The sequence below is a fragment of the Gasterosteus aculeatus genome, chromosome 9 (genome assembly GCF_964276395.1).
Source record: "Gasterosteus aculeatus chromosome 9, fGasAcu3.hap1.1, whole genome shotgun sequence".
NCBI classification, from domain to species: domain Eukaryota; kingdom Metazoa; phylum Chordata; class Actinopteri; order Perciformes; family Gasterosteidae; genus Gasterosteus; species Gasterosteus aculeatus.
Genome location: NC_135696.1, coordinates 1,781,330 through 1,794,245, shown reverse-complemented (window position 1 = coordinate 1,794,245; position 12,916 = coordinate 1,781,330). Strand labels below are relative to the sequence as shown.

The window sequence follows — 12,916 nt, the reverse complement described above, 5'->3', positions numbered from 1 at the left end:
TCTTGTGCTGCAACAAACTGAATTATATCTTGTGGGCTCAGTCGTGACTATGCTCTCAGGGGTTGGTCAGATATAGTTACCCAGATTTGATTATCAGGGAAGCAGTAATTGTGATGTGTTCTGCCCATCAAGGAGAAGACAAATAGGAGTAACTAGAGCATACTTGCTATTGTCAGCGTGCGTGTTCCTTCATGAAACTCACCATAAACAGCATGGTCCGGTTCTCCTGCAGGCTGGTGGGCTGCACTCCAGCCGAGTGGGCCTCAGTAGTGTTGGTGTGGGAGATCTCGGGCGAGAGTCCATTCTCATCCAGGGCCTGCAGACAGGGGAAGCTGGGATCCCCTTTGAACAGGGCGGGGCGCTTCCCGGCGGTCGGGCTCCCCGCGGCCCCGTTACGGACGTCAGCACCCCCGAGTCCGTTGGGTTGAAAAGACGCCCTCTGAGGCGCGCCTGCTGACCCGCGTGCGGTGGCTCCCTCCTCGCTTGCCCCCGAGCCGTGCAGCTGGCCAAATTTCTCGATGCACTCGTCGATCAGGGCGGGCGGGGCCTTCTTGTGGGCGACGCTCGCGCGGCCGCAAAACAACACCTCGAACTTCTTGGCGAAGGCGGTCGGCGAGATGACGGCGGAGGCTGCCGTGGAGGTCGCCTTTGCAGAGACGGACGAGTGACAGGCCTCAGGGGGGTCGTGGCCCCCAGAAGTCGTTTTGACGGAAACGGGGGCGATGACATCGCTGCGTGCCGAGCTCTTGCCGGCCTGCCTCAACGTACTGATGATCTCAGGAACCTGGAGGGACAGCGAGTAGGAGATGGGATCAAATACAGCTGCGTAACGGGGCCAAGTGAGAACTACATCTGCTTTTGATGCATCTGAACTGGGATGTGATAGAACTAGGTGAACACGCGGGACGCAATTAACAGAAGGGATGGCTCCAAACTCACTACGTATACATACCTGAAACTCATTTAGAACTACTTCAATACCAAAAGAAAGAAATTGTATGATAATGTCGTGGCGAAGAATCAGAGCCAGTTTTACCCAGATAGCATAGTGCACTAGACCTAATGTAAAAAAAGTTGCATCATATCCATTGGTGTCATCCAAGACTTTCTTCAGGTGCTTATTATTAACGTGCCTCTTCATTTCTAAAAGGTGGGGTTTGACTGAGTGCTCATGCTGCCCAGCCCTGGCGGCACAAACAGGTGTCGGCCTGCAGAAGCAACAGTGCATAACCACAATACGTACTGATTTTCATGAGCTCACCTACCACGTGGTGCAATGTGTGTCACGGTTCCCTGGAATGGAGCCGCTCTTACGGCGCGTGTTGAAAAGGGGACCTTTAGTCTCAAAGGGGCTTTGTGCCCACTCGCTCTTTATTTGATTCCTTTCCTCTGGAGCCCTCCTCTCCCGTTTTCCTCTTCAATCAGGCTAAATAAACTCTGGCTGTAGTCCACAGAAGACTGAAAGTCCACCTAGTCTTTAACCAAAACTGCATGTTATCTTTAGATGATTTCAAGGAGCGACAGTGCACTGAGAGCAGTTACATAGCCGCCTAAACGAATTGTAAATAAATAAACAAGCTGCAGCATATTAAATTAGTTTTAACCGGATTATTGTATAATTAAATGAAAACAGACTGAAAGCCTGACTATATTGAAGTGATTTCTGAAAATGGAAGTCAAAGGGTTTTGCAATGTGCTAGCAGATCTGTATCAAACAAAAGTAGGTCAGGGTTTTTACCTCCACTCATCCCGCAAAAATATGCGTTAATCAACCACCCAAACCAGGTCTACAAAACACCATGGCAACTCAGTCGAATCTGCAACCTCACCACTAGATGCCCTCGTGTGTGTGTGTGCGTGCGTGTGTGTTCCAATTCAATTATTCAAAACAAAACGCAATTCATCAGCTGCTTCAGGTGCAAAGACGTGTCCATATGACGTTTTGGAAAACACCCGGAGTGAACCCATGCAGACTCCACACGCAAGGGCCACTGGGCGGAGGCGATCCCAGGACCTTCCTGCTGCGAGGCGACAGCGCTGACCACCACGCCACCGTGCCGCCCTTGTGAAATACATCTATATGAAATTCAACAGAACGCAAAACCCAGAGCGACGCGCGGCCGCCAAGAGCGATGGATTCCAATGTGACGGTAACAGCACGTTACCTCACGACTGGCGACAGCTGTCTGGCGCTCTCCAAACTAGAACAGTACAGGGAAGTCACACTGGGACAAACGAGGCAGAGCACCTTCAAAATGCAGCACAACAGAGTACTGCTGAGAAAAAGCCAGTGGGTGTAACCAGCGAGGCTTCTAACGCGGGCCGTGCCGTTCAGTCAGCGGGACGGCTGCAGTGTTTGGCTCATAACGACGGGCAGCGAATCGGCCGACAGTAGCTGGGCTCATGCGGCGGTCCACGCGGACGTCGGGACCACGTAGACTGTAATGCAAACAGTTCGTCCGGTGCATGCAACATTCATGACCGTCGGTCAGTCGGTCTGCTCCACAATCACATTTTGAAGTGAGAGAAACAGTCCGAAGCTGTAGGCCTAAAGGGAAGCAACGTGTAGCTGGATTCAGTGGACACAACTTGGCGCGATGTCATGAAACCAGACATGAAGGTGTTGCAGGATATCTGGAACTTCCACAACATACACAAATCAGCAATAGTGGTTATTTCAGCCATGACTGATGAGACGTTGTCCCCACGGGAGCGAGTGACACAAATAAAACACACATAATGGCAGGAATATTGCTTTGCGTTTAGCAGGAACACAGCTTTATTGTCTTTCATCCTGGGATGCTCGGAGGGAACCAACCGCAGACATAAGCCACACAGAGAGTTCACTCAGCAGCTGAATGTCCGTTGGTATTGACAATTGCATCAGCGTATGGAGCACTAGGGCACTAGAGCTGGAGGCCAAAATGGATCCAACAGGCAGGCAGCTCGCCATCAGTAAATGCAGCATGACCAGTTGAAATGACACACACAGACTTCCTCCCCATCCAGAAACTGGATCTGAGAAACTACTATATATATATATATATATATATATATATATATACATACACACACACACACACACACACACACACACACACACACACAGGCGATGTATCATGGTGACTTTGTATCACTTGGCCGTGATTGGAGTTTATGCAATCTGTGTAAACACTCACGCTCAGCAGAGCGGCTTCCCGGATATTCAAGTTCAGACGGGACCGCCGATTAATCCTCACACCACCAACGCACAATAACTGCTCTGTGAGACGGAGAACATTCCTTTGATGCAGAACGATCTCTAAATGTGGCGACACGATAACTCACAACTTATTCTGCGAGGCAGAGGCCACGCTCCCGCAGACAATGTGACACACACACACACACACACACACACACACACACACACTGTTTCTGGATGCTTCTACAACTGACTCAGGAGGTTTTCAATTAACAACCTGTCAGACAAAAAAAAAAAAACAGAAGCAGCAGACAAAACAGAAGTAAAGGCAAAAATAGAACAGCCAACAAGCAGCGTTCTTTCACCACTTTTTCGGAGTAGTTTCTTGTGATGATGGAAAATGATTTTGACAAAGGCCGGATGTGTTTAACAAGGGAGAATTGACACATCTTGGAGGCTTTCGTGTGAAAAGGCCAAAAAAAACAAGGGGCAACTTTTAAGATCATATGAACCGCTTGATACCCGTCAGTTACTCATGAGGCAATAACTCCGTTCTGCTGTCCAACCTTATACATGATTTCAAATAAGGTTGACTGACAAAGCTCACAAGGCGAAGCCGCCGAGTCAAAAGGACGTCTGTGGGCAAAGTCGTGATCAATATCAATTCGATAGCAGACTTGACAGATTTAATCTGAAAGGAATACCATGACAGCAAAAACATATTCAGCAGAAAGATGGTGTGCGTTGCAATCAATGCGGCTCACACAAAGATTGTAATGATACACGATTCAGCAGCTGGATACAGCCGCTACACACTGTGCTGCAGACCTGTAGCATTCTGCTGATAATAACGGCAGCAGTTGCCGCACAGTAACTGAAGGACACCATGCAAAACATGTGATTGAATGCAGAAGAAAACAGACGTGTATTCTTACTCATTTGCTGCTTTTCCTATTTTGACCACGAATGTCGCCACACATTCACCAGCATTTCCGAGGCAAGTAGCTTGGAGGACTTCCCCTTTGTACATTAGTACAACACGGAGGAAATGTACCTTCTTGTTGTTGTGCGTCGACTTATTAAAAGTGCGCGTCTGGACATTTCACAGTCATCACTAAAACAAAACCAGTCTGGCATCAAGGAAACGTAAGGGCGCAACAGAGCAATGAGAGGAGAGAAGAGTGAGATGCATGTTTGGATGGATGCGTGTGTGGATATGTAGAAATGTATAAAGAATATGTACATGAGAACTAATGGGGTGCAAGTGTTTGAGGGTGTCTTTAATAGCTACAGGAAGCTAAGTGATGAATAGGTTTCCTTTAAATACTGTTATTATGCATCATTTCTATTTTATTTATTTATTTTAGAATTCTTGTGGGTTTTTGGACGGGTATTTTTTTTTATTGTCGGGCAAATCTAGTTGTTGTATATTTGGTCCAAGTATGTTGTTGTATGTTTAAATCAATACAAATACCTTTCTCAAGAAACCCAGGAAGATAAGGGAATAGAAATATATAAAATAAAAAGTCTGGGATTGTTATGACTGAGCTTTACTTCATTAGTTTTATCAATTGAATGAAAGCTAATAATCCTCATTAGTTGTACCGTAAACAAACACACACATGCTTCTTCTAGAGCTCTGCAGGAAACAGTCGGTAAATTACATTATTTTGCACTTGTTCCCTCGTCTCAAAGTAAATTGGATTTAGTGCAGATGACTGGAAGAAGGTCTGCAGTCAACACGAGCGAAGAGATTTAGAGATTTCAACGGTTTGCTAATTGACACACAATTAGTAAAAGACCCATCAAGAATTTTGAAGCCTTATAAACAGGCAGCGGAATGAGAACGCGTCACCAGTCCCTTTACCTCAGTGGTGGTGACATGAAGTCACGTGACCTGGCAAGGCCCGGCAGCTGTAGTTGCAGTTATTTTACATATTACAAATCAAACAGCAACAATAAATAATCATTTAACACATTTGTTCTTAAGGGTGCAGTTGCTCTGAAAGTCAGATTTATTTGAATAAACATGATTTATTATAAAGAATTATGAATGCTATCTAGAAATCAACATCAAACATATTTTGTGAAATGTTTGAGGATATTTTACATTTTTAGTATTCAAAAAAATAATACATACACAGAGCAGGATTGGAATGAATCAGTATTATAATAATAGGAGATTAATAATAACAATAGAGCGGGGGAATGAACAAACAGTTCATCCCTGTTCTACAATAACCCAGCACAGCTTTTCTGTACTAATGACTCATTATCAGAGGACGCCGCAAACCCAGGAAGTGAACCAGTTGTTTTTAGGAGTCTTAATTCATTACAGGAATCATTAGAAAAAGCGCAAGTGGATTTTCCTCCAGCGTTTGAGGTCTGGTAGACATGCCAGACACAAACATATTCTGTTGTTGTTCATCGGTTTCCTTGATCATCCAGGAGAGAAAACCTAATGGCTAACTTATTCTAACAAGTGATGGATGAAGTCACTAACGAATGCAAGCAGACACATTTCTTGGAATGTCGTCATACGTCACAAACTTCTGCATTTCTTAATCCCCTCCCCTTTTTTTTTTTTAGACTGCTTGAAAAGAAGAAAACATTGGATCCTGCGTTCAGGGTGGAGAGAGTTTGCAGCTCCGGGGGCAGTGAGAGCTACAGACACACGGCGTCTTGTTCTGAGCAACATGTACATGATCTCAGACAGGAAGGTGGTGGGACGCGGCCTCAGGCCTCGGCCAAGTGAACGATATTGAGAAGGCAGGCTGTATCCCCGGCCAGAATTAAATGCGACTTTTGTTGTGCAGACCTCAAAAAGAAGGAAGTTACACAAGCATGAACTGTTAAAAGGGAAGCTGCAACACAAAGCAAACGCTTCAGTGTTGGTAAAAAGAGCAAAAAGGTCAAAAGGGGAGGAAATCATATTAAGGACGCAGTGAGTTTACTACAGTAAACACACCAACGTATGTCCTAGTCTTCCTAAACTATCTAGTTCCCCTCCCACAAGGCTGAGGGACCCCAGTACAGACGTAGCTCGTACTCAAACACTAAACAACGATCAACGAAACAACAAAGAAACTCGTCCCCCAAAACATTTAGACTTACAAGGAGGCTGTAAATAGATGGAATTTCCCGTCCCGATCATGCTTATTGTATTATTTCTGGATGTTACCCCCATAGTCATCAAAATATACTTCAAATTCTCAAATCACAGACTGGACAAACATATTTTTGTTGTTGTTGTTGTATTCAAAACAACCAAGCAAACAATCTAATCCTGACAAGGAAATAAATCACAGATCAGGAGATCAGATTCTCGACCAGAGTCCATGCCAGCTTCTTTAATCATTCCAATAAGAGATCATTGGTTTTCCCAGCGAGGAGTGATGGACTCCTTCATGTCCCATCGCTAACCACGAATCTACACAATCATCAAAACAAACGCAGCGTCTAGTTGATGAATGAAAGAAGACGCAAACAGACAAATGACTCTTAAATAAGACTCTTTGCATCGTCACTGGAGGTCGACTAAACTAGCCTAAAGGGTCATTTCGACTTAGAAAAGCTTGCCTCTAAATTAGAAGTCGCAGAGGAATGTCGCTGGAAAACAGCACACAACCAGCAGGCCTAGAAAAACACACAACAGGGACGAGGAGCCAGCGAAGAAAGCCCCTCTCCTGCACTTCCCATGGTCATGTGCTTGGGTCTTGTGGAGCGAAGCAAGCAGTTCAAAGTACAGAGGAGCAACACGGCAAACTTTATTTTCTAAGAGTGAGCAGGGGGATGTGGGGGGGAGGGGGTCCTACACATTGCCATCACTCTTTTTGGGGATTAAGGAGCTACTTCACAGCACAAGGACGACAAAACTCAAGTGGAACGCGATAGGGAGGACACAATGTGGGCGCTTGTTGTCAAAGAGCTCTGCTGAGTCAGAATGAACTCCCGGGTGAGAATAGATGAGGTCAGCGAGGCGCACGGATAATGCTCTCATCCAGGAAGATTGTACGGTGGAGCTCAATGTCTGACAGGACGAGAGGGGAGGAAAGTAAAAGGAACACATTAATGAAACAAAGACAGGCTGCAAGGCCAATGAGACACGAGCGAACAAGCAAAGACAGACTTTCAGAGGAAGCGGGGCCGCCAGTTTTACAGGCTTGTTTAAAGTTACAAAGACTGTCAAACTGAGAGGGAGGGAGAGGCACGTGAGACCCGAGGGATTACGGCAAGAGGGCACAGTGAAGAGAGAAATGGGGAGATTCCAAGTACTCGAGACACTTCGGGTGATCATTAACCCCAATCGCTGTGTAGAAAATTAAAACTGTGGTCTCAGCCGAGACAGAAGGGAGTTGTTGCTGTTGCATGTGAGGAAGTTATTTTGGTCGAGTCATTCTGTAAGTGGAAGAGATTTTCTGCCATTCAAACGCAGTAAATACCACTCTAGTTTTCAATCGCAAACGAAAAAATATGGAACTATGGCTTAATCTGAATTTTTTTAAGTGGCAACATTTCACATTCAGCAGTTCAAATGGTGAAATTAAGTTGCACTTTAAGACGAGGCGGTGTGTGTGTGTGTGTGTGTGTGTGTGTGTGTGTGTGTGTGACTAACAGAGGAGGCGATGTCTCATACACCTACGTCTGGCTCGTCTTCAGCTGGATTCTCATGTCTGACAGACAACTGATTTACAGAAGCAGCGGCGAGCAGAAGGAAGACGGCATATCCAAGTCACTGAGTCGCCCTGATACACGTCCACTGCTCAGAAAACAAAACTGTTTTACCATTATTTTTATCCAGAAATGAATGGATTTGGAAAATTGTAAAAAAAAAATTAAAAAAAAGGGGAAAATTTTAGGAATTATTTGGATTTTGTTGTTGTTTATTATTATTATTTTGCCATATACGCATTACAACTAGTTATGCTGTATAGTGTATAGCTCAAAATACCACCGGCAGTGAGGAGTTGACCCACACACACTATAGCATGCAGCCCTTAAATAATAAAGAGGAGTTAAGGTACATTTAAGGTGTATTCAAAACCACCAGCCAATCAACCAGCTGTCAGATAAACATCCACACAAAACACACACATTTCGGAAAGGGGATTCTTGTCACGTTCTAAACTAAGTTGGAAAAATGTGAACTTTCAGGCCACACCTGTAACCTTAAATACATATTTATATATTAGACAAAGAACAGAACGTCCACATCCAGGTGCCGCAGACCCTGGTGGAGCACAAGCAGCACAGAAACCTTCCCAGTTTCCACTCATCACTTCTTGCCCACTTATGGTGAGCTGCTGGGGCCAGCGGGAGGACGGACGGGGGCGTCTGTCGTCAGGCCCCCGGTCTCCAGACTCACACACGAACAATAACCTCGGTGCTTAGTTGAAGTTGAAGTAAATTAAAACAACGTAACCGTTTGTATTATTTGCGTGGGGGAACGTAGGAAAACGTTACTGTGACTCCTCCGCTGGAGTCGCGTGACACGTCGGTTGACGTTGTTGGCCGTTAACGTGAACCTGTTGAATGTGGCTATCGCGGCTCTCTAGCTAATTGTGCTAATGAGAGGGCTCGCTAGCCGCCTCGCTTTGACGTTAGCTAACGTTGACTCTCTCTCTTAGCACGGCAAAGCGATTCAAGGCAAACCGGCTTTCAGACGCCGCGGTTAACTTACATCTTTTTGTTCTTGTTTGATGTTGAACAAGTTGAGTCGCTGGAGTCGCGCTTTCATCCCATCCGCCATGAACTTTACAGAAGCGAGAGCCGAGCGACGAACGCCACCTCTCCGCGACTTGCCCCTGGCAGTGTGGGACACTTCCAATATAATTTAATCGGAAAGTTGATGTTGCTCCGTGAACCCGAGCAGGCTGCGGTTAACCGTCAGGCTGGCTGGGATAACGCTACAACAGATCCGGTTTGGGCATTTCAAAGTAAGGGCATTCCGGTCACTCCACGTGCATACTCCTCATACGCAACGTCGATTCGCTTTTGTTTTGAAAGGTTGAATTCCAAAGAAGCAGACTTGTCCAGCGCACAGTAGTCAGCTTGTCGCTGCTAAATCCGCCAATACAGTAGGAGAATAGGGAGGACACAATTCCCGTCCCGGGGTGGTCAAACTTGGACCTCTGGGTGGTTTGCAGGATTAACGTTGTTATCTTCGTTGCTATGGTCGGGTAGGGACAGTATTTCCTGTCTCTAACGCAGCGCAGACATAATCACGCAGGAATGACGGCCCGTGGGACACATCCGGAAAACTGATATAGCTGCGAATGAAAAATGAACTTCATGTAAAAAGTTTTACCGCTTTAAGGAAAATGTACTTTGGTCCACATTTGAGGCGGTTTTGTCTGAACAGCTGATTACATTGTAGCTGACGGTGTAACATCCAGTAAATGCATCAGCTCTCTCCTTCCCGTGTGTTCGAATCCAAATGAAAAAGGTCAATTACTGAACCACTTTATTCAATCTGCGTGTTTGTTTGTTTTTAACCACGTGATTAAATCAATCCACCTCTGTGTATTTCTTTTATACTGGATTTCTTACTAATACCTAATCTAAGGAAACGCTGACTTTGGGTGTGAACATAGTTATAGAATACAGATATTGACAAATACAAATCTAATGTTGTTGTGATTTGTGTCGAATTAAAAGTCAACTACGTTTTTTTAACACATGTTGATATGAGTAGAAACGAGTTTAAATAGTTTAATAACCACGATCACTGTGAATTAATCACCAAAACTATCTGAAGGTCAAGTCTGGCCAGTGGGACACCGACTAGTGATGAAAAGAGGAGAGTTGTGTTGTCAAAGTTAGCAATACAATATTTTCAGTCAGCTACAAATAAGTACATTGAAATGACTATTAGCTGACCAAACTCTGACTCGAATACACTACTAAGGTAATAATCTTGACATATCTCATATTTAGTCATCACACACTTCTGATTTGCACTACGTCATAATGAAAAGTTAATTCAAATAAAGAGATGAGGCGCTTTAGTGGGGACACCTGGCGGCTACTTGTTGCCACTGCAGGGGCAGCGCAGGAAACACAGAAGGCCCTCAGACAGTCTGTAGCCTCATAATGAAACGTTTCCCTGTAGTGATTACTTTCAAACAAATAACGCTTGTTACAGACATCCCCACATGGGAAATAACACAAAGGCTCTCGCTAGAGCCTGTGTAATAAAAGCAAAATATGGAATATTATAATTCCAAATCACCATACATCCTACTCGAGTCCTTTAACTGCCATTACTACCGTCACTGAATACTGGAGAAAAGGTCACATTTAAACTCACAGTGGCTCATAACGTAACTGTTCTGATAAAGTGCAGAACAATTATTTGGATTTTCACTGGGCATCTTCTCCATTTTTGGATGGCGGCCCGTATTTAAACACTCACGGATGTTTGCTGCTCATGAAATTGTGATGCGAATGAATGTCACTTCTCCAAAGTGTGATTGTGTGTGTGTGTGTGTGTGTGTGTGTGTATGGTTCACTGTTTCCTAAATCTAGTGTGTGTGTGTGTGTGTGTTCAATACACGTTTGCTCTAGTTTATGCAGCTCTATGGTCTCACTACCCCTAATAAACTAAATGAAATATAGTCTTGTAAAGACATTTGGCAATGCTCCACAATGGTACGCCTAATCACTGGCGCATGCTAATGTGTGTGTTTGTGACTGTCTATGTGACAGAGAGCAACAGGTGGTCAGCCTGACATCATCATCATCATCACATTCCTCAAAGGCCTGAAACAGAAAGGGAAGACACAACGAAAACCACAGGAAGCAGTCGCCATGGCGATGAGGTTTTACATCCTGCTTGGTTAATGTAAAACGAGCTGTGTGGCGTGTGATCGAGGGAAATCGCTCTGAATGTGTTTAAGATGTAGATGCGTATATTTATATATATACATATATATTTATTCATTATCAAAGGTCAAGTTTGCATTTGGACTTCTCGGACTCATTCAGCGTCCTCCATTGTCTCTCTCGCAGCCTTTGGCATGTTGGCATTATGGAATGTCTCTGGCTGCCTTGGGACGCCAGCTGGGGCTTTGCAGCACCCCGAGCTGGCCATGTGGAGCAGAGGTGAGAGGGCGGTGTGTGTCGGTCAGCGCGTGTGTGTGTGTGTGTGTGTTTACGTTGCTGGAGTGTGCGTGTACGCCGTCACGCCAAACAGATCCAGTTTCCCTCAGCCATAAACAGTGAGCCCTCAGGCGGCCTCTTGCCATTAATGTGAGAAGCTTTTGCTTCACCGTCTCTCGTGTGCCTTCTCTTAGTAGTTATGACACTGTTCTCTTTGACTTATGAAAGATTTGAGGAGCAAAGAGGAGTACATAACGGCTACGGCCGGAGACACCGGTGTCCAACCCCCCCTACCTTGGTGCTGTCCTGGCCACGGAAGACGTAGCAGGTGCAGCTGGCGCCCTCTCTGACCAGGCAGCCGAAGCCTCCGGGCTCCTGGCTGTTGTGAATCAGCTTCGTCACTTGGTGAGGCCGGCACTCGAACAGCACGGTGCGCGTCAGCGGGTCCCAGCCGCCCCCCTCGGCCAGGACGCACACGCACCGCACACGCGACGCTGACACGCACAGAAACACGGACTGGTTGAGGGACGAGGGGCCCGACGGGCCCCCGGAGTGTGGCACGGGCCCCGCGCTCCTCTGTGCACACCGGCTGATCTCGGCCACCACCCAGGGCAGCATGGCCATGGTGGTCAGGTGGTGGACGGGGAGGGAGCCAATCAACGTCAGTCTGTAATCTACTTCCTCCTCCGCCTCTTCCTCCACCTTACCCCCGCATGAGGAAAGTCTCCTCTTCGGAGAACACGGCTTCTGGGGACACGGTGCGGAAAGGGCCCGATGTGGGCGCGCTGGACACGCGCTGCGGTTGTTGGTAGTTATTTTAGGGTGGGGCTTCTCGGAGCTCCCCGGCCCGCAGGGTTCATCTCTCCGGGGCTTCACTTCAAAGTAGAGTCCCTCCATGGCCTGCTGGGGGCCGGAGGGGGTTCAGAATCAGCAGTCTTTTGGATGTAGAGGTCACAGGGTCATCTGGAGCGACAAAAAAAAAAAACACACCTGGTGTTTACCCCACCAGGAACACGTGACCACACATTGTTCAGTCTCAAGGACACAGGGACACGTGACACCCCCCACAGCGAGGACACGTACTTGTCTCTATGATCACTGATAGACGGATCTTCCTTTTAACAAGCAACTCCGTCAACATGACCATGCGCACAATAACTCGATCTTACCAGCTATGGAATCACAACATAAACATACATCGTAACCGCTTGCCTACTTCATATTTGACCTTGCAACATTAATACTTCCCCTGCTTACACGGTGCACAAAAACAGCGGAGCTAAACTGTTGCTTTGCGAGGAGCGCGTTTCGGAGCGCACCGGCTTCTTTTACGCACGGCACAACTTTATTTTTACGCACCAAGTGGCGCAGACAACAAAGCGCGCGTGAGACGTTGCCGGATTAGTTTGAATTGATTCCAGACGAGGTTTCTCCGCTGCCACCGTACCTGCTCACTGAAGTCCTGTCCGAGAGAGGTCGTGGGAGTACTTCGGAGCACACGCACTACCGCGCGTACTCGCCGAGGCTTCACACCGGGCTCTAGTTTGCGTTATATATAGCAGACAGCGCAGACCAGTCCTCCCTCTTCCCTCTGCTCACATGGGGGCATGACAAGTGCATGCTGCAGGCATGCGC

General features: G+C 46.4%; 1 protein-coding gene across 4 annotated transcripts in view; it reads right to left on the bottom strand.

Moving 5' to 3' along the window:
• tbc1d1 (TBC1 (tre-2/USP6, BUB2, cdc16) domain family, member 1) overlaps nucleotides 1–12,886 on the bottom strand; it is a 36,002-nt gene extending 23,116 nt beyond the window's left edge. For 2 of the 4 annotated variants that reach the window (XM_040187270.2, XM_040187271.2), the window contains exons 1-3: nucleotides 12,729–12,886; nucleotides 11,576–12,244; nucleotides 203–784 (exon numbers count right to left, since the gene is read on the bottom strand). In XM_040187270.2, coding sequence (XP_040043204.2) covers nucleotides 203–784; nucleotides 11,576–12,178 — 1,185 coding nt within the window. In that variant the 5' untranslated portion in view covers nucleotides 12,179–12,244; nucleotides 12,729–12,886. Of the gene's footprint in view, nucleotides 1–202; nucleotides 785–8,861; nucleotides 9,198–11,575; nucleotides 12,245–12,728 lie in introns of those variants that run through there. The other 2 variants (XM_078080060.1, XM_040187272.2) reach the window with 2 other exon arrangements.
• Nucleotides 12,887–12,916: the final 30 nt, after the last annotated feature.